Source organism: Mytilus trossulus, chromosome 10 (genome assembly GCF_036588685.1).
Source record: "Mytilus trossulus isolate FHL-02 chromosome 10, PNRI_Mtr1.1.1.hap1, whole genome shotgun sequence".
NCBI classification, from domain to species: Eukaryota; Metazoa; Mollusca; class Bivalvia; order Mytilida; family Mytilidae; genus Mytilus; species Mytilus trossulus.
In genome coordinates this window covers 6,293,599-6,315,955 of record NC_086382.1, presented here as the reverse complement: position 1 = coordinate 6,315,955, position 22,357 = coordinate 6,293,599, and the positions used below count along the sequence as shown (strand labels likewise).

Genomic DNA, 22,357 nt, shown 5'->3' with positions numbered 1-22,357 from the left:
AAGTGCGTACTAATATGTTTTATGTCAAAAATTAAAACAGCTTATCCTCATCCTATGCTATAATGCGGAAGTGAACACGAGGTATTTATTTTTATCATTAATGATGATTTATCATTGTATAAGTAACTAAGTGCAATATAACAATAACAAAGCTCTTTACCTCTTTTTTTAAATAAAATTAATGTTACATGTTTTTAAAAATATACTATAGAATGTAAAAATAAAATAAAAGCTATCGAGTAATTCAAGATAAACTTTATCTAAGATAAACTAGAAAAACAAGCCAATGTCATTTTATGATAGAGGAAACGGTATTTTCCCTTTTGTGTGTGTCCACTCACAAAGTCCGCTTGAAGTCCGATATTTATTTTTCCTGAACCAGATCACCACCAGATAGCTTGTACATTGTAGATATGAATATAACTTTATGTATGAAATATCATTGCATGTTTTTTTTCCCTTATTCATAATTTTTACCATCTCACCAAAAAAGTAACTAGCACATGGGGATTGATTGATTGTCGCTTGTTTACTTCATGTGGTAATTATTTCTGCATTCTCAGGGTGATGAACTACGAACAGTGACTGTTTAGACAAATGGTAGATTCTTGAATAACAGGAAAGAATTCCGGAAAATTAGGGATGCTTCTGAAAAAACTGGTATATTTCAATCACACACAAGTAATCAAAGACAGTTACCATTTCGATATTTGATGACTGATTGATTGATTGATTGTCGGTTTTTAATGTTCAGTTACAAATATTTCATGCATCTTCAGTAACATATTAATAATACAAACACTAGGTACGTCATGTAATATAGGTTGTCCCGGGAATGAAGGTCGGCGTAATTTGAACTGCCAATGCAAAATGAGTGTATATTGGATAGGGACAGAAGTTATGACTTCCAATAGGCCACATACGGACCCCTTTAATAATTAAGCAAGAGTTATTTACGTGTAGAGAGCGTACTACTCTTTCATAAGCTCCCTACAAGACGCACCAGTTTACGTCCCCATTCTGTTCGATTGTGACTCCTTATTTATACATTCTGAACAGCCAAACAAACTCCAGACTTGGGAATGGTTTTACAGCCGTTCGGAAGAACACCAAGGTTACTATATTTTTATTACCCAGTCACCCTTGGGCTTTGGGGAAAATGAAGCTTTTAATATGTTATCAGATTAAAAATATCAGTTACAGCTTTTAAAACACGATGTACATGTATATGTAGTTCAGTTAATTGTATACTTCGACAAGAGCATTCAGTCTAGACATAAACATGTTTGATGGATAAAGCCTTAATTTTGTAAATGTACGTTTTTCAATCTATTTTTAAAGAATAAGATTTGTAAAGTTAATATGAAGAAAAAAAAAGTCATTATTTTTTAAAACTTTTATCCTAAACACATCAGTTATTTTAAGCCGTTTCTTATTTATTTTTCTCTTTATCGCATTTATTACATTGTTAAAAACAATTTACATTTCCCCATTAAAAATCAGCGTGGTAAATAACTGATGTAAATCTATTTTCAGGAAACGTTTTTCTCAAACCTGTTGCAAGGTAAAAATCATGTAAAACACAAGAAATAATCGCTTTAACGGTTTAAATCCCCATTCAAACCATGTGAAGCAATCAAATTGCAAATAAATTACTGAAAACAATCTAACCAACCAACATATTCATTTTTAGATTTGCTTTGTTCATATTGTAATGATATAGTATATTATATAATATTGTGCAGAGACTGAAAAAATCTATTCAATAGTTATCTACGACAAGACGGATTATTTTTATGATAGGAAAAATGTTTTGAATGACAATAATAAAATACCGTGAAATTCTACAAACGTCACCAACAAATGGAAACATCTACTGAGGTAAGTTGATGCGAATCTAATATTAAATAAAAGTTACCTTTTTTGTATTTAGTCTCATGTTTTAAAATAAAAATAAAATTTTGCATTGCTGAAAAATATTGAAACCGTGCAAATATTTAGACAATCTCGTGACACGCGAAGATGTATGTTAGATAACTTGGCTATAATTGTCGTCATGGATTATAGTTCGAATAAACTAAATATCAAATATGGTATCGGCAACAAACGACAACCACTGAATTACAGGCTCCTGACTTGGGACAGCAACATACATTATATGGCGGGGTTAAGAATAATGCTTTACTAAAAAAAAATGTGGTATAATTGACAATGAGACAACTCTCAACAAAAGACCAAATGACATATATGTTATTGTTAACAACTATAATTGTAGGTCACCGTACGGTATTCAACAATGAGCAAAACCAATAACCGCATAGTCAGCTATAAAAGACCAGGAAAAGACAAATATAAAACAATTCGCACGAGTATAGACGACACAACGTGTAGGGCAAACATGATCCTATTAATAACAAAATTAAGAAAATTATGCCTTAGAACTACTAATGAAACAACTACTACCCAGATGTAGACTGACATGGACAAATCAATCATATGTCACAATACGACTTTCAACAATGAACAAAACCAACACTGTATAGTCAGCCATAAAAGGCTTGTTGGTGAATTTCGATGCATGTTTGCCACATTGTAGGGGTTCGTGTTGTTTATTCTTTAGTTTTCTATGTTGTGTCATGTGTACTATTGTTTGTCTGTTTGTCCTTTTCATTTTTAGCCATGACGTTGTAACTTTATTTTCGATTTATGAGTTTGACTGTCCCTCTGGTATCTTTCGTCCCTCTTTTGTAGGACACAAATAAAAGTGCAAGGATACATCTTTTTAAATCATTTTAAAGTTGTTTTTTCTCTCGATGTAGGGTGTGCTGTTTGTCAGTGAGGGGGTGACCGTGAGTAAGGGACATCTTTGATTTTTATTTCAATCAATCTTTCAGATCAAATATACAAATTGAAGTAAGTTATATCCTTTGCAGAAAAAATATTGAAAAAGACGAACCCTAAAGAAGATGAAGTTGGTGTTATTATTGTTAGCAATGGCTGTGACCAGTATAGATGCTTCAAGCCAAGGTATGCAAATAAATAACCGATTCCATAGACTGGTAACTTTCAGGTTTTTGTTTTTAAAAGGAGATGCTGTTGACACTCTTATTTACTCAAACGTGGCCTTTCTGCTGTTTCGTCCTTGTGTCGGAGCGTCAATCAGTGGGTGGCTTTTTCGTGCTGGTATGTGTCATACAGACAGAAACCCGATAGCTACAAAAACTAATTATATACATCTCGATGACAATTTATAGGCGTCTATAAATATGCCTTGAATCTATACAAAATGTGTATTTACATATATTGAAAACAATCACTATTATGCCCTTATTGGGTTAGTGGCATACATGAAAACAAAATAACACTGTCACATTATATAGATATAAGAAGATGTGATAATGAAAGGAGAAGCATACCGTATAACTGACGGACAGGAAATAAATAAAACCTATTTATCCAATTTATGCATCGCATTTATATATTGAAAGACATTTTTACTTTTTCTATAGCTCAAGTTTTAATTTAATTTAGATTTAAATAAGAAATGACCTTCATCATCTATTTTTATGAAAAAAATAGAATTTGGCTATCATTCCTATATTCACAAACATGACATCAACAACACATATTTACTACTCTAAAGCATCTATCAAAATCAGAATCCAATCTAAACAAGGAAAACGCTTATAGTCTGTTCATATCATATAAGTATATGGTGCCACTGCCGAGTGAAGGGAAAATGTAAGTGTCAGCTCTCAACTTATCCAACTATATCAAATGAAATTTGTATCATATCAAATCTAAAAGGTGACCTATTAAAAAAGTCTTGTGTAAAGCCGCAACATTGTTCAGATTATCATTTAAATGATTTTCTATCACAAGTTTTGTTTCAGATTGTAATGCTGACAGTGGGGAAGTGTGTGGGGAAGATATGATAACGTATCAAAATGAATGTCATGCATCACATAGGTTTGTATAGATATTAGTTTCTCTTGATATTAACTCTGAGATTTGTAAAAAATAATAATGATCGAGCCGTGGGCGTGTTAATCATTACTATATGAATTGCATAACGAAAGTTAGTATCTAGCTTTATCTTACCTTCTATACATTTCTAGGAATATGATAGGTTAAAAGCGTCCTCGTGGTGACCGTGTATATTTCATATTAGGATAGTAGGGAGGCGGGGCTTATTTCATACACGGTTAGTAGTGGTGTTACGTCCCTTTATATTCCATTTAGGTAAGATGGGGGCGGAACTTTTTTCATACACGGCATCTGATTTTGTAGGATCAACGAAAGTAGTTAGTTTCTTGATGCTAAAGTATTGAAGACTTGCTCATTTTGAAAGGTCACTATATAGTCTAAATTTTACATGTTAAACTAGTCGGTAAGATAAATTCGTTACATAGTGTGCTTCGCTCTCACCCCATATGGAATTTACTGACCCCATATATACCGTATTTTTATCCTGATTAGTTGTCAAACCTATTTCTCTTACGGTTATTGCCAGTTATCCATTTCTGCTGTGAAGAGATATTTCTCGTATCACACTGTGACAATTAAAAAGTGATACGAAAACTTCACTGATTTGAGTAGGTTATTCAGCACCATGTGACGAGATTGCGACATTTCCATTGGCTATTCGTTAGGTTATTGGTAACTTTCAAAGATCAAGACGATTTATATTTCGTCCATGGCAACGGACAGATGTGATGTCGTCAATAATATACAAAACTGTTACACTTTTCCACCTGAAAATATTTCTTTTGTCAATAGATGTAAGCTTTATAACTTGACAAGAGAAAATTTATCAGTTAATTTTTTCTTGTTTTCTAATTATGAATATTTATTTTTTTGACTTTTAAATATATACTAAAACATATTTTGTGTATAAACTATTCTATGTGTATGGGAGTTCAAATAGTAAAAATAAGTGTCAATGATGCCTAAGCATTTCTGATTCAGTCTCAGTGCTTTTTAAAAATCTGTCTTTTTTGTTGTAGTAACCCTTTTTGATATTTGCTGTTTTCTTATTTGTATGATTTATAGAGGTATTGCTGTATCGTGTAAGGGAACCTGTCCATGTGGATGTGAATGTTCTCAGCAGAGACGACAAGTTTGTGGGCAAGATGATAAAACTTATTGGAACGAATGCTTTGCCAAATGTGCGTAAGTGTGTTTTTTCTTAAAGTAATAGTTAGCCAATATTGCGCATGTACCGTAAGGCATTGTGTTTCCAATTATTTCCAATTATGAAAGCTATTCAGGCATTGTGTTTCCAATTATTTCCAATTATGAAAGCTATTCAGGCATTGTGTTTCCAAATATTTACAATTGTGAAAGCTATTCGGGATCGATTTTTTTGGCAAATCAGCATACATGTATGTATGCCATACTGGAACCAATGTTTCGCACATAAGTCACATTTTAATTATAGAAAACAAAAATATCAAACATCTGATTTAATTTATCTTGATTGTGAATGCACTATATTCATGTTACCTTGACACATAGAGTTTTTTATTTTGAATATGTGTACCAGAATGACAAAACATCTGTTATTGCAATTTTTTGTGTATGCATTGTATAAATATTGCATTAAATCTAAATTGTATTGAATATAACACTAACGGTACATGATTATACATGCTCACATAAAATATGTAGTATTACAATAGTTTAAACATTTTTTATAGTTCAAAAATGACAAATGGATTAGACACAGGTTTTTTTTAACTTAGTAACGTCTTCTCCAAAAAAAGTATTACAATGCACCATTCGGCTATGTGTCATATACATGTAGATATAAACATATCAAAATAAAGATTCTCGAACATAAACTACAGCTTGTACTTTTAGTGAGGTTAAAACAAAGTGTTACATGCGCTGTCCCTGTCCTTATGGATCATACAAACACGTGAAGCCTCCTTGTCGATGTAGTCTACAGTTTAAACCGGTGTGTGGTGCCAACGGTAAAACATATATCAATAGGTGTAAAGCGGATTGTAGGTATGTATTTTTTGTATACAGAACTTAAATATATATATTCATTTTTATTTCCTAATGGTCAGCGTCAGGCTGTAAAATCAGAACATTTTGTTGTCAGATTTTTTTTTATATTGCTTGGGGTAAAACATGATCGAAATTCAAAGAAACTTACCCAAAAAGACAGAATATTGTATTTTTCTTTAAAAAAGTTATGAATAAAAGAGGACGTGGAGTACACATCAAAGAGACAGCCAACCATCGACAAAAATGACCAAAAGACATCTCAAGGGCAACATACAGCCTTCAACAGTAGGCAGGTGTCATAATATATGTAAAGCAATCAATAGCCACGCGTTTATAAATGTTTCATATACAAATTAAACAGAAACAAAAACAAAAACAAAAACAAAATCAAAAACAGATCTGTTATTAACTTGTATTCACCGTGTTATCGACTATGCTTAATCCGGATTTAATTATATTTTAGAAAAGTGCCTGTATCATGTACAGGGAAATGTCCATGTAAGACATGTCAATGCCCTAAAGAATATAATCCTGTTTGTGGCGCGGATGGTAAATCATATAAAAACACATGTGTCGCTTCCTGCAAGTAAGTTTAAGTTTATATCCTTTACAAAAAATCTTCTCATGTTAATGACATATATCATCGGTATAATCCATGTTACTACCAGCAATGTGTGACCAGTGATATTTATTATGTTTCCGGTGTTTTGTCAAAGAAAGAAAAACTATTGTTTTTTATTAGAAAAACCACGCATGATCGATTATCAGTTGTTTTTCTTAAATTAAGAATGTTTGGATTGCTCAATCCAAAACAATCCATTTGTATATTGTGAATTACATTTTACACAATAGCAATATACGAACAACCTGCGGATCGGTATTCTGGATATAAGAGTTCAAAACGATCCTCCAGTTCAATCTTTAAGTTGAACTTTATAACAAACAAGACAATTTGGATGAAAACTTGCCTCTTTTATCATTTTACTTTAAGTTTACGGTACGTAGTTGCGAAGTACATCTGTTAACGTTTATAACAATTCTGAATTTGCTTTTTGTAATCTATATTTATTAGCCCGGAGTTTGTGAACCTTTTTGAAGCACCATAATATATGGCGTAATGTCACTAATATGACTAATGTCAAATACGTCACTTTACTGTGTTATCAAACATTTTCACTTATGTTTAATTAACACGAGAAGTGTTTTAATTGGAGCTGGATCTGCTGGGTTTTTGTCCTCAGTGTCTTAATTTCTCTATGTATTGTGTTGTAAAGTGTTATTTTCGTTTATGTTTTTGATTATTTTAGCATAGTTTTGCCTGTCTTTCTGAAACCTATTGTTTTGATTGCCCTTTTTGTAATTTTTCTTACTGATTTTCTAGAAACATAAAAGTATCATGTAACCACAAATGTCCATGTTGTGAATGTCCAGCTGACATAGCACCTGTTTGTGGGACCAATGGGAAACAATATTCAAATGAATGTTTTGCCAAATGCGCGTGAGTATATATTTGTAAGAAGGAATACTATTGGACGTCATGTCTTCAATCGATTTATTTTGGGAATCACGAATATGTGAGTGTAAACAAGATTAGATGTAGGGTATGTGTCAATGAGATAGCGACACAGCATTTCTTATTATATGATGCGCGTTGGTCTGTCGTTTGAGTCTGTAAAAAGCTTAGCCTAAATCGGTCGTTATCTGTAAATGTGACGCATTCGCAACGTTTTCTTGTATAATATTCACAGAAATATACACAGAACGATATAAAATGTTTTGTAATTCAAACAATTAAGATAAAAGATCATTGTATTGTACATCAATCAGACAGTAACTCGACGACATGATACATTCAAAGATCAACGCATGTCTAATATGTTAAATTTTTCATATGTCAAACTATAATAAATTGTGATGCAAATAAATTAAAGAAAACCCAATCAAAGATCTCCCATCAATGTTTAGGCTCCACCTACGATAGAGAGGGGCATTATGTTTTCTGGTTTGTGCGTCTGTTCGTTCGTCCTTCCGTCCGTTCGTCCCGCTTCAGATTAAAGTTTTTGGTCAGGGCAGTTTTTTATGAAGTTGATGTCCAATCAACTTGAAACTGAGTACACATGTGCCCTATGATAAGATCTGTCTAATTTTAATGCCAAATTAGTGTTTTGACTCCAAATTCACTGTACACTGATCATAGAAAATGATAGTGCAAATTTCAGGTTTAAGTTTTTGGTTAAGGTAGTTTTTGATAAAGTTGATGTCCAATCAACTTGAAATTTAGTATACATGTTCCCTGTGATATAATCTTTCTACTTTTAATGCCAAATAAGAGTTTTTACCCAAATTTCATGGTCCACTAAACACAGAAAATGATAGTGCGAGTGGGGCATCCGTGTACTATGGACACATTCATGTTAGTTACTGTATTACCATAGTTACCAATTATACTTAATAAGGATTCAATCATATTTTAGGAAAGTCCCTGTATCCTGTAAAGGAAAATGTCCATGTAAGAAATGCGAATGTCCTCGGGAATATAATCCTGTTTGTGGCGCTAATGGTAAATCATATAAAAACACATGTGTTGCTTCCTGCAAGTAAGTATTCGTATACTAGTATATAATTTACAAGTAAGTACAACCGTAGCATCTTTCAACCGAACTACACGCTTCAAATGGCCCAAAAATGAGTAATGTAAATCAATTCAAACAGGAAAAAAAACGGTCTTAGCTATTTTGAAACGAAAAACGAAAATCACCAACATCGAAAACCACTGAATAACAGCCTCCACACTAGGGACAGTGCAAAAAATGCAGCAAATTCAAACTAGCTTCATGGTGCTAACACTTCCCTAGCCAGGAACAAGTATGGTATTCTGTTTCTAACAGCTGACATAACATAACACTACCATAAAGAACGATAAACCACATACCTTCCCTCCCATACCCACATTACAAACATACAAACATTAAACAACATAAAACTATATAGGTTAAGTGGGCAGTAGAGATAACATAAAACGTATTTAACCCCGTCGTATCTCTGAGATTGTCCCAAATCAAGAACCACTTGTCTTTTTATGTAAAGTGTGTCTTTTTAATGCTCCGCACAGGGTCATTATATTCTCGTTAGTTCGTGAGTTCGTCTGTCCGTCTGTCTGTCGCGCGTTTTTTTACCAAGGAAGTTTTTGTTGAAGTTGGAGTCAAATCAACTTGAGACTTAGTTCGCATGTTCCATATTATATGGTCTTTATATTTATAATGCCAAATTGTAGTTTTCATCCCAATTACACAATCCACTGAACATAGACAATTATGTTGCCCGCTTCAGGTTAAAGGTTTTGGTCAGAGAAGTTTATGATGAAGTTGAAGTCCAATCAACATGCACATTAGCACATTTGTTGCCTATGATATGATCTTTCTAATTGAAATGCCAGATTTGAGTTTTACCTATAACAAATTATGGTTAACTGAACATATAAAATGATAGTGCGAGTGAGGCATCCGTGTACTATTGGTACATTCTTGTTAAACTTTAATTCCTCTGTATGTTTAGTGTGGCGACCTAATATACAATATTGTTTATGAGTTAGCTGAAGCAAGTCATCAGCTGCTTGTATCGCTGTGATGAGGACCCATAGGTGGCCTTGGGTTTGGTTTCTTCTATTTGTTCTGGTTGTTTGTTTTCTCTTTGACATAATCCCTGTTTCCTAATCTATCCTTAAAAACCGACGGAAGAAAAAGAAAAAAAGAACGTATTACAACAATAAACAAGTAGAAGAATAAAAAAGAACATATCACAAAAAGAAACAAGAAGAAGTTAAACTATGAAACAATTTGTTTATAAACGAGTTACATGAAAATAAAAGTGTATTTAAAAAAAAATCAAAATATTACAGCAATTGTTATCCACAAATAGTTAAGTCAAAGGTTTCCGTTTTGGCAAAACACAGAAGTAATCATCTTATGTTTGTTTGTCTTTTCCATTTATAGCCATGGCGTTTTCAGTATATTTTCAATTTATGAGTTTGACTGTCCGTCTGGTATCTTTCGCCTCTCTTTTATCAAAAAAAAAAAATTAAAAAAATTACATGTAAAATGCAAGCTTTGTTTTTAGTAATACCGTTGTTAAATATCAGACTTCATTGTATTTAAGAAAAGTGCCTGTATCCTGTACAGGGAAATGTCCATGTAAGAAATGTGAATGTCCACGAGAATATAATCCTGTTTGTGGCGCTAATGGTAAATCATATAAAAACACATGTGTCGCTTCCTGCAAGTACGTATTAGTAAATACCATTTATATAAAACCTTAGCATAATAATAGTTTTCAATCGGTACACCGTGTGCCTTTACTATCTGTCTGCTAAGATCAGCGTGAAATACCGTGTAATGTTTTATTCGAATCTCGGGCAATGTTTGCCTCGAAAATATTATGTTTCCAGTTATATTTTCAAAGAAAGAACATCTATTGTTTCGATTATGGAATCCACACAGAATCGACAAATACTACTTTTCATGAATTGAGTATCGGATGTTTTTTTTAACAAATATATATTGTAAGTGTATTGTTGCAACTCTAAGTTGTCGTTTTAAAATACCAAAATGAAGTTAGACTGATATGGTGCCACATGTGGAACACGATCTGCTTAGCCTTCCAGAGCACTGCGTTTTGTTTTGTTGGAGTTTGTGTTGCTGAATCTTTTGTTTTCTATGTTGTGTTTTGTATATTATTTTCATTTTTTTTCGACTAATGAGTTTGATGGTCCCTTCAGATTTGCTCGCATCTCTTGTAAAAATGTATGTTTTTGAATTTCGCGTCTACAATTACTTATACAAAAAGTGTATTTGTTATTGTCAAAAAAAATGAAATGTGCGGTAAACGCCAATAATACTGAAACGCAGCAATGCAAAAAAGCTAAATTCGTCCTGAGGTCAATAAACTGTAAATACTGCTTTCACCTCAAACATTCAGATGTTTGAATTCGAAGAAGAACTTGTGTATTTGAATTAGAATATTGTGCCAGGTAAGGGTAAAATGTCATTATATAGATTGATTTTTTTTGTGAGCTAGCACGTTTTAACTTTGTTAAGCTTCCTTGGTCAAGTGCAAATCAGGGCTTCTTCGTGTAGAATTATTAACAGGATATCGCCCTAAATGTGTCTGTAAAATTTGTGTTAAAAAGATAAAAAGGGATGTTGGTTAAACGTCATTTAGCTGGCAACCTAGCGACATAAACTAATTACTTAATAAAGACATTCAATTGTTAACCAAGTGTCTTCAAAAAAAGAAAATCACACTTTTTAAATGTTATGCGTCCGAATCACGTTTCTGGATTGACCTTCATATGGAACGCTCGTCTCCGAATAAATGAGATCCAATGACGGGATTAGAACTGAAACAGTTGAAGAGATATATGACTTTAAGAACCTCATTTGCCACGAGTGCAAAAAAGGTCTTCAATGTATTAAATGGATATTGACATCCATTCTAAATATGTTACACCTTATAAAATAGTATTCCTTTACGTAATAAGTAACACATAAAATAATCCTGTTTAAAAAGTATTTATCAACTTTTATTAAGCTTACCTACTTATTATATCCAATTTTTCGATTATCACAGATTTGTTCACCTGTAAAACAAACTACTTTCATGTAGTAAGCTGCGCATTATTAGTAATAATGCAGAATTTGGTTCTTGTAAAATTACGGTTTTATCGAGAACACTGTTTCAAGCAGCTGACGGTACATAATAATACATATCATTAAAAACAAAAAAAATTACACCCCTTCCTTTCAACGTCTCAAAATTCAAACAATAACACCATAAAAACAAGGACACAACGAAACGAAATTAAACGAACAAATGAAAGACAAAAAAACAAATTAATAATTGACAAAAATGAAGAACTTCAAGGTAAAAAGAAAACAAGAAAAACATTGAGAATGGAAATGGGGAATGTGTCAGAGAGACAACAACACTACTTTAGAGCAGATAATTATTATCTCAACGAGATTGATTTTCTCGCTTGAGCCGGTACGGCAAAAGTGAGGAAAGCAATCGAGTTGAGATTACCAAGGATAATCTGTTTATCGCTAGTATACCTATAACGACGTTGTCAATTTCATTAGCAAGGCCATATACATGCTCTCTTAGTTTCTAACTCTCATATCACTCGACTTCGCTGAGAAAATTGTCAGTCGGATGATCATTAATAGTGTGTTTGTATATTTGCTTGAATACAATAAACAGCATGTATTTATGAAATTACAGTTATTACAACAATTTCATTATATAACATTACAGGAAAGTTCCAGTAAAATGTAATACAAAATGTCCATGTGAAAACACCGAATACTGTGCTAAAAATAATGAACCAGTTTGTGGAGTGAACGGAAAGACATATAACAATGAATGTTACGCTAGGTTAAGGTAAACAAAATTATATTGGACTGTATGTTTGGCCACAGTGAAACAAAATTGAAGCAAAACTGAGCCCAATTAGATGGGTATTCTACACTCACCAGTAGTGATGTTATGTGTATAGCCAACGAGTATTTATATCACAAAAACTTCAGTTCAACTATTACACAATTGGAAACTAACATGTTAAACTGAAATGAGAATTAACATGGCATAAGACAGCAATCCAACTAGAATATTCAAAACATAAAAGTGGTGTTAAGGTACTTAAAAGTAACCACCTATATGTTAAAGTGGTCCAAAATTCTCTATTCTGTAGACTTAATCCAAACCATCATAACAGAATGTGAAAGCCTTTAAAATCAAATTTGAACGAATTGTAAATTTGAAATATATGCACATTTCTTAAAAAGACAACTAATGTTTTAAAGAAATTAATAAATTTATAATTTATAAAAAAAATGGTCTATAATTTTAAATATTGAAATACAAAATGTGTTTTCAGTAATACAGCTATCAAATGTAAAACTGAGTGTCCATGTTCAGAACCATGTGACTGTCGTAAAACCTACAATCCTGTTTGTGGTACTGATGATAAAACGTATGATAGCAAGTGCTATGCTAAATGCAGGTGAGACTATAAATTGCTATTATTCAAAATTCAAAAAGTTTAGATCTATATTTTCGATTTTGATTTTTATTAATAGGAAAGACATTGTTTTTCTATCTCAAGCTTACTTTTTTGCAGTATTAGCTCTAAAAAAACATATGCGAATATACAAACAAAACTTCATTGAAACACAGGTTTCTTTTATAAAAAGGTAACTGTAAAAAAAAAATACTTCCACGTTTTTTAAGGCTAGCTAGCTGATCCATGTGTATTATTTGTCTTTGTTTTGTATGTCGGTTTGTTTTGTTTGGTTTCGTGTGAGGAGAAGTTTTTTTAGTGAATCAAACTATCCGGCAGTAATAGCTCCGATCTGCATACTAGATACAGTAATTAAGTAAAGGATAATAGTTCTGGAACGCAAACGATCACTGTATGGAATTTGTTGGTGAACGCGGTTGGATGTTACTTTTGGTATATTTAGTGATTTCTATCAGACCTTTTACGTGTCATTAAAATATACTACATAAGAAAATTAAACACTTGTTCAGCAGAAGGGATTATCAATCATTATCCTGTAAAAGATATTTTTTAAGTTTAAAACTGGAATTAGAATTTTAATCTTGAATTGCACATTCTATTCCTACCTTCTATTTAAGGAATAAAAAAAGGTAATAATTTAGTTGCTGACATGATGACACTTCCACCAACTGAATAACCAGATAACATTATCTTCCTAAATCATAAAGCGGTTTTAGATTTTACGTTTTGTAACATTTTATTTTAATTTGTTAAGTGTACATCTGTTTTCTTCTTGTGTGCTCTTTTATAATGTTATGTTCAATAATCAATGTTCTTTTTCAAATCAACAGCAAGGTTGGGATTAAATGTCCAGGTCGATGTCCATGTAATTGTGGTTGCTCTACAGATTATAAACCAGTGTGTGGAACCAACGGTCAAACATACGCAAACAAGTGTACTGCAAATTGTCGGTAATAATGTTCAGTTTTTGATAGTATTTCTGGTGCTGTCATAATTTTATACAAATGGCAAATACAAGATGACTGATCATGATTTGAAATTGAAATACAGTTTGCGTTAAATTGACCGTAGGAGAGATAAATCTAATTTAAGGTTCATAAGCGGTCTCTTTTCTTTTACTTCCGATGCAATTAATAAGTGTTGGAGTATAAACCATATTTTACGAACCTCGACTGTAAACATTGTAGTTCTTTAAAAGAGGGACGAAAGATACCAAAGGGACAGTCAAACGCATAAATCGAAAATAAACTGACAATGCCATGTCTTAATATTAAAAGGACAAACAGACAAATAATAGTACACATGACACAACATAGAAAACTAAAGAATAAACAACACGAAGTTAGCTCATCTCATAATACACCTTTACATATAAAAAGGAGCGTAATAGTATAGTATACCTTGGTTTTGTGAATCTTTAATTGTTTTAGAAAGGTGTCTATAAAATGTGATCGTCAATGTCCGTGTACTCCATCCTGTGTGTGTCCAACAGTGTATGAACCCGTATGTGGAACGGACGGTGTGACGTACAGCAGCGAATGTCAGGCCACATGCAAGTAAGTTATGCATGTTGAATTGTTAATGAAAATATGGCATAAATGAGACAGAATTTTTCAATACACAACAAATGATATCTATCATTAAAAACATAAATGCACAATTGTGAATATCTAAAATATAGCACTATGCGAACGGATTATTATAATTACAAAACGTTTTAGAAATATAGTAATGGGATTGTTTAAAAACATGAAAGTAATATGAAATGCATTTAAGCCTATCACATATATATGCACCCAAATGATAATGTTGTCGATATACTGCTACATTCTAAATAACACAAACAATCATCTGACAAAATATGTCGATTTCGTTCATACCAACAATCTTCATTTTACTGAAGGTCTATTGTGTAACTCCTCTAAAATTAAATGCAAAATAATGTGTATTTTGTTCATCTCTATCACTATCTTGCAAAATATCGTATGTTTCGCACGTCTCTTAAACTAAATGCGAAATCATGGAAGGTCTATTTCGTTCATTGTCGTACAAAACTACGTTACCTTGACCAAATGCTTAAAACTATAGTATAGATATGAGATGCAGAATTTGCGATTTATTATTTATATATACCATATACCTTTACTATGTTGGTTTCAACACATAAGGTTATTATAATTTAGGCTGATGGGGAGTTTGTTTTGTGCACATAAAACCTTTTTTGGTCAAACCAAAATTGAATTATGGCATATACAACGTCTAGCTATCTTGCCTATGCGTTTGTCGTTGTTTTCTACGTCTGCTTTGTTTTTGTTTCTGATTTGTTTTGTTCTTTTATAATAAATTATTATATATAATTCCAGAAAAATAATCATAAAGTGCCATAAAAAATGTCCGTGTGTTCCACCCTGTATGTGTCCAGCCACACATAAACCTGTCTGTGGTACTGATGGTAACACTTACAGAAGTCAATGTCAAGCTAGATGCAAGTAAGTAATATTCATAAGTTTAGGGGACAACCAATAAACAAAAGGCATCCACCATTTTCAAAAGAAACAATTTAAACAACGCTTTAACAGTCAACATCGCACAATAAAGATCTGACCATGGTGTGATCAAGTCGTAATCGAATGCAAGAAAAATATGTCTTGTTTAACTTGACACGACTGAACAGACTTTACACGCTATATCGTGACAGCGTTTAAAAGTTTGAAAAAGTCTTCATGTGTTTTTCTCTAGCAGTAAATCCAATCGATTAAGACTCGATCAGACCAATGTGACCGTTTCAGACTTAAATATTGCTACTAGTGAGAGAGACTCGAATACACAAACTATAAAGCTGACAGACAAAACTTTAATTGTATTATTGTTCAAACTGTGCAATCCAAATTGTGTCTCCAAAGCGCAAGTCTAAGGATAAGCAAACCACAAATATAAACAGCTACATAAATTCATTTCAGAAATGTTGGTATAAAGTGTAATCACAAATGTCCCTGTAAACAGAAGTGTGTCTGTCCTGCTGTATATCAACCTGTGTGTGGATCAGATGACGTGACGTACGATAATCAATGTACAGCAAATTGCAAGTAAGAAAACTAATGATAGATGTATTTAGTAAGTACAAATACATATTCACACGATATAATATTGAAACCATTTATGAGTAAAATAAATGTATTTGGGAAGATTCAGAATATATAAGTTGGATATTGTATTTCCACTGCTGCAAAGTTGACAAAAGCGATGACAACAAGTACATTTTACTTTGGAACATGCACTTTAAAAGGTTTGTTTTTAATTCCTTTTTTATTGTCATGAATGTCATAATTCCAATTCTTTGTTTTGTTTGTCATGCATTCTACGAAAAGACTGACTGATGAGTTATATGAACCGCAGAAACTTGAAATATGTTTTGTTCAGCCGATTTCATATGTAGCAGCAGTTATATGAACCGCAGAAACTTGAAATATGTTTTGTTCAGCCGATTTTACATGTAGCAGCAGTTGATTACGAATAACATGATAATGATGACCTATATTGAAATAGTAAACTTTTAACGCTTCCTTTATATTGCTACCATGTTTTATAAATAAAACTTTATAAAAAGTATTGAAAATTGACCTTTGTATCCCGTTAACTGCTTGTTGATTCTATTGCACGAATGCAGTAAATTTAAAAATGGTTGATTTTTACAGACGTGTGACGGTATCGTGTAAAGGAAAATGTCCATGTGGATGTAAATGTCCCCCATACAAAAGTGACGTATGTGGAGAAGACGATAAGACATATTATAATGAATGTTTTGCTAAATGTGCGTAAGTATTTCAGTAATGCTAAATGTGCGTAAATATGCCATGTTATGCTTATTGTGCGTAATTATGTTATGATAAGTAAAATGTGCGTAAATCAATGCTGAAAGTGCATGAATATAACATGTCATTGTATGCGCGTACGTATGCCATTATATTCTACATGTACATTCAATAACCGTTGATTTGACATGTTACGCTAAATGTGCGTAAGTAAGCCATATTATGTTGAGTATGCGTAAGTTTGCCATGTTAGCCGAATGTGCGTAAGTATGCATGCTATGCTCAATTTGCGTAAGTATGGCATTTTATGTTAAATGTACGTTGGTATTGCGTTATATGTTAAATGTGCGCAAATATGCCATGTTGTGCGAATGAGCGTTTGTTTTCCATTATATGGTAATGAAAATGCCATTTTATGCTAATTGTGCATTTATATGCTAATGCCGATCAAACATTATTGAAAATATATTAATGAATTTGCCTAAATCTATTACATAGTATTTAGCACTCACGAAACCTGAGGAAATCGAACGGTAAAGCTGTTACTAGAGCTGTTTTTTGTTCCTATTCCAAGTATACATGAATTAAATCCGAGTAACCCAGAGGTAACCGAATATACACAAAAGGCCGAGACAAAGTATTTCAACTTTGTTAGCATCAACCGATTTTCGAGTCAAAGATTAAGTAATATGTCATGATACAGTATAGATCACATTCGGTAAATTTCAGAACACATGAATTGGTGAATATGTTGACGCCTAAAAAGTTTAGGCAATATACAGTGATTCGGTGAACATAAGTGGGAGCTAGTATTTACATACATAATTCATTTCTCAAAAGTAAAATAACAAAATACCGCAATACCAGGAAAATTCATAATTGAAAGTCCCTCATCAAATAGCCCAAACACATCAAACGAATAGATAACAGCTGTCATATTTCTGACTGGGTACAGGCATTTTCTTATGTAGTACTAAACTTGATTCATCATTTATATTATGAAAATTATATAGCATTCCATCATAAAGGAATGTGAAGAGTCAGTAATTGAGACATTTTACAGGGAGATAAAGACAAAATGTCACCAACGATGTCCTTGTCCAGTAGGACCGAACACACCCGTGAAACCCCCATGTCGATGTACACTCCAATACGAACCTGTATGTTGAACCGATGGTAAAACATATAACAACAAATGTCAAGCTGCTTGCAGGTACAGTCACTTACAAATCAAATATGGCATTCTACTGATTTTGTTTTGCCGCGCAATTTGCTTGAATTTAAATGTTCTATAAAATCAAGCAATTATGGTAGGTCTTGTATTTGTTTGAATTAGATGTACTGTTAACCATATAACTCACTGCTACAAAATATGACGACCAGTGTATAACTGAGGGTTTAGTTGGGGTTTACAGAATAGAAAAATAAGGGCCTAATGCATAGAATAATGAGCCATAAAAATGAAGGGTCTAAATAAATGTTTAGAAAAAAGAGCCATAAAAAATAAAGGTTCTAATGTTTAGAAAAATGAGCCATTAAAAAAATAAAGGTGCTTTATTTTTATAAGAAATAGAGAATAACGAGGAAAAAATATAAAGAAAAGAGCATAACGACCTTAAAGTTTACAGAAATAAAGGACCGCCACCCAGACCCTCATATATATATACGAACATGCCTAGTAAAGATAAAAAATTTATACGAAAACAGAGGCAGATTGAGGGGGGCAGGGGGCCCGGGCCCCCCTTTTTGGGAAAAATTTGGTTGCTTATATAGGGAATCACTGAAGCGTGACTGGAGCGGACCCCCTCTTAGGTCAGTCAGTGGGCCCCCACTTATGAAAATTTCTAGATCCGCCACTGGAAAACGTCTCAAACTGTATAGCATAACCAGACACATTCCGGCTTATGAGATTACCTTGTCTAAAATTTGCTTTTTGTATATTTATCTAGAACATTTTATTAAATGACGGGACCCTTTATGTATTTTACATTTTATTTTTGTGGTGTTTATTAATATAAACTACTCATTTCCTTACTATTTTACAGCAAAACAAGCGTACTATGTACAGGGAAATGCCCTTGTACAAAGTGTATGTGTCCCAGGAACTATCACCCAGTGTGTGGTGTAGACGGTAAAACATATGGTAATACCTGTGTGGCGTCGTGCAAGTAAGTGCAGTAGATATAAACTTAAGTTCAAAGCTGTCAAAATGCAAAAAAGGGTGAATTTCAGAATAATATATATATGTACTTTTTTGCAGAGCACCGACTTTTACTGTGTGCCTTCATTTGCTTATCATGATACGAAAGAAAGGTAATAATTAAGTTGTTCACTTTCTGCATTTGAGAATTTTCAAAATTTGGAATTCTATTTCTATCTGGAATACAATGTATATGTACATGTAATTGCTGCCATAATTAACAATGTGTAATGCGGTAATATATAGACATGTCTTTAATATTCTATGTAGTGATGTAAAAGTATCATGTGACCACAAATGTCCATGCTGTACCTGTCCTTCTGACGTCACACCTGTCTGTGGAGTCGATGGTAGCCAATATTCAAACGAATGTCAAGCGAAATGTGCGTAAGTATATAATCATTAAAGCTTTTTATTCTCGGAATTAAGATTAGTTATATACTAAAAGCTTTCGAGGTTTTATCGAAAAAGCATGCACTGTTTTAGAGGAAGTACAAATATTTTCAAATTATGTAAATAAAAATTGGATATAAAGACAACGTAAATAATGCAATTGTTATTTTTTCAAAATACCAATCTATTTATTGCTCAATATATGAAAAGTCCTGTTGTTCTGTTGTTTTCTTCTTATATACCGGTAGTTGGTGCGTTTCCCCTGTTTTTAGTCTTTTACCCGGATTTGTGTTTGCTTATTCGAACAATGACTATTGAACAGTGGTATACTACGGGGGCGGTTATTCATTATAAGACTGATGCGGATTTTCATTAAAGTACATGTATGATATATTTGTAATTTCAGTAAAGTTCCAATAAAATGCCATACCAAGTGTCCATGTGATGAGGTAAAACCATGTCCTGATTCATATAAACCAGTCTGTGGGGTTAATGGAAAGATGTATAACAATGAATGCTATGCCAAACTTAGGTAAATAGGTTATAGCTTTCAGTATTTCCATACAATTCATAATTATAAAGTAAAAGATTTTATTTCAATTATGGCAAGTGAAAGAGAAACACTGTGTGTAATCAGACAAAGAACCAAAATAGTGTCTATAAAAACGGAATAACGAAATAAAAGAAAAATCATGTTTGGAAAATATCAGCCACATAAGAATTTGTCCTTGCAATATTTTTTTTAAATCTACGATCTCATGACAATTGGGACTTAGGACTTAGTTGATATTGTTTTTACAGTAATACTGCGGTCAAATGTAAATCTGAGTGTCCATGTCCAGAACAATGTGAGTGTCGTAAAACGTACAAACCTGTTTGTGGTACTGATGATAAAACGTATGATAGCAAGTGTCATGCCAAATGCAGGTAAGTGAACACTAAATGCATATATATGGGGCTGATGAACCATGTTAAAGGGACATAACTCGTTGAATGAGTTATGTGTTTTTATCGTCACATGTCTCGATGTTTTTTTTTAAATTATGTTATATAGAAGTGTATGCCTAACTGGAGGAGGTAACCTTGTCTGTCAATCTATGCTTGCTGGGTGTTTATTCAAACCAGGCTGTTTTCACTCCCATGACTTTGGGTCTAGATTGGGGTTTAATTACAGAATAGATAATAATGGTATTAATAATATTGAATAGAAATGGGCTTTAATTAAAAGATAAAGAATATAAAAAAATATTCTTAAAGATAAAGAATAGAGAAAAGTGGTCCAAAAGATAAAGAAGAGAGACTAATATGATTCTAAAATATAGAAAATAAAGAACATGTTTGTGGGCTTACTTTTTAATAATAAGTGAAAAATAGAATAAAATAAAAGAAGACTGCTCCTCATCCAGACCCTTGTGTTTGTTTGAATGGCTTATTTATAAATTTTACATAATCTCTATATAGTACATTGCATTAGGATTTTTGATTTTGTATTGATGATTTTTTAGACACTTTAAAAGTGACAGTCTCATAACTTTGACCTTCCAAATTCGAGCATAATTATTCATGTTTTATATTCCTGGAACAGATGTTGTAATATCAATTATTTCTTATGTCATATTGCGGCTTTAATTTATACAGTCTTTTTTCTCTTGTCAAAAAACAGCAAGGTTGGGATTAAATGTCCAGGTCGATGTCCATGTAACTGTGGATGTTCTACGGATTATCAACCAGTTTGTGGAGCCAATGGTCAGACGTTTGCCAACAAGTGTACTGCAAATTGCCGGTAATTGTATTTTTTATTTTTAAATCATTTTGAAACTCTCTATAATTAAGGCTTTTATCCGTGAAAGTAAAGAAAAACAAGATATATGTGTGGCATTGTGTCTGACATGACATTAAAGAAGTATCCAGCAAGTGGAACGTTCTAACAATGTATTCTAGATGTATCGTTTTGCTTTTTATTTCTCCCCATTCTTTCCCTACGTGAAATGCATGTAAAGTGATGGCTAATAATCAAAATCTATAATTCTTTATTCAAGATTTGAATGCTTCTTTTTGTAAATTCATTGGGGGGTGTAAAAGCGTTGACAGAAGTACATTTTGTATGAAGCGCGGAAGCGCTTCATTCTAAAAATGTGCGCACGGTCAACGCTTTTACAACCCTATGAAGTTACAAAAAGAAGCATTCGATACCTATAACTAAAATAATTAAATACTTTGTCTGCATGATATGGATATTAAAAATATTTCGAAATGTATTGCGCTATTTCACTGCATTTTACTTTAAACAGCGCAACAGGTGATTTCTCCAATTTCCTTACAAAGTTCACTTAATTCGTGAATTGATTAAGTTATATAATCTGTTAAAATATTTAAGACACATTCTTGTGTAATAAGTAACCGATATGATTTATAATTTAATAACTCGCATAAAATCCTATTGCAATGCGATACTTTATTTGATTCGATAAAGAAAAATGCATAAATAGTCAAATAAATGCGCTTTAAAATTTACGGTATAAACTATAAAAGCATGATGGCTGAAACTATGGTTTAAACTAGTATTATCGCATAGTGGTTAAATCTACGGTTTTAACTATTATCGCATAGTGGTTAAATCTACGGTTTTAACTATTATCGCATAGTGGTTAAATCTACGGTTTTAACTATTCTAACACAATGTTTAAAACTACAGTATGAACAATTATAGCACACTGGCTTAATCTACAGTAACAACTATTATAGCAAGGGAAAACATTTGCAATTAATTTTTTGTTTGTATTAAACATTTTGTAAAAAGTATCAAATGTCATTACTTTTCTTTTACGTTTGAATGTGTCTTCCAGAAAAGTGAGCGTCCAA

General features: G+C 32.5%; 2 protein-coding genes across 2 annotated transcripts; both read left to right on the top strand.

Annotated features, from left to right (window-relative positions):
- The first annotated feature begins 1,757 nt into the window (after window positions 1-1,757).
- On the top strand, window positions 1,758-5,176 carry LOC134686668 (ovomucoid-like). Its single transcript, XM_063546341.1, has 4 exons — window positions 1,758-1,881; window positions 2,934-3,027; window positions 3,894-3,969; window positions 5,053-5,176. Exons 2-4 carry the CDS (start codon window positions 2,967-2,969, stop codon window positions 5,174-5,176), a joined length of 261 nt encoding a protein of 86 aa, XP_063402411.1. The 5' UTR covers window positions 1,758-1,881; window positions 2,934-2,966.
- A 693-nt stretch (window positions 5,177-5,869) lies between these two features.
- Window positions 5,870-21,282, top strand: LOC134686667 (agrin-like). The gene is made up of 17 exons (XM_063546340.1): window positions 5,870-6,012; window positions 6,479-6,601; window positions 7,397-7,513; window positions 8,490-8,612; window positions 10,171-10,293; window positions 12,325-12,450; window positions 12,947-13,072; window positions 13,921-14,040; window positions 14,521-14,646; window positions 15,454-15,579; window positions 16,051-16,176; window positions 16,786-16,905; window positions 18,948-19,070; window positions 19,373-19,489; window positions 19,902-20,027; window positions 20,297-20,422; window positions 21,159-21,282. Exons 1-17 carry the CDS (start codon window positions 5,885-5,887, stop codon window positions 21,280-21,282), a joined length of 2,100 nt encoding a protein of 699 aa, XP_063402410.1. The 5' UTR covers window positions 5,870-5,884.
- Window positions 21,283-22,357: the final 1,075 nt, after the last annotated feature.

Excerpts from the sequence above, each read along its gene's own strand:
- LOC134686667 (XM_063546340.1), top strand. The coding sequence starts at position 5,885 with ATGCGCTGTCCCTGTCCTTATGGATCATACAAACACGTGAAGCCTCCT. Across the intron at positions 6,013-6,478 it reads AGGTGTAAAGCGGATTGTAG|AAAAGTGCCTGTATCATGTA; the intron begins GTATGTATTTTT and ends ATTATATTTTAG. Across the intron at positions 16,177-16,785 it reads CAATGTACAGCAAATTGCAA|ACGTGTGACGGTATCGTGTA; the intron begins GTAAGAAAACTA and ends TGATTTTTACAG.
- LOC134686668 (XM_063546341.1), top strand. The coding sequence starts at position 2,967 with ATGAAGTTGGTGTTATTATTGTTAGCAATGGCTGTGACCAGTATAGAT. Across the intron at positions 3,028-3,893 it reads TATAGATGCTTCAAGCCAAG|ATTGTAATGCTGACAGTGGG; the intron begins GTATGCAAATAA and ends GTTTTGTTTCAG. Across the intron at positions 3,970-5,052 it reads GAATGTCATGCATCACATAG|AGGTATTGCTGTATCGTGTA; the intron begins GTTTGTATAGAT and ends TATGATTTATAG.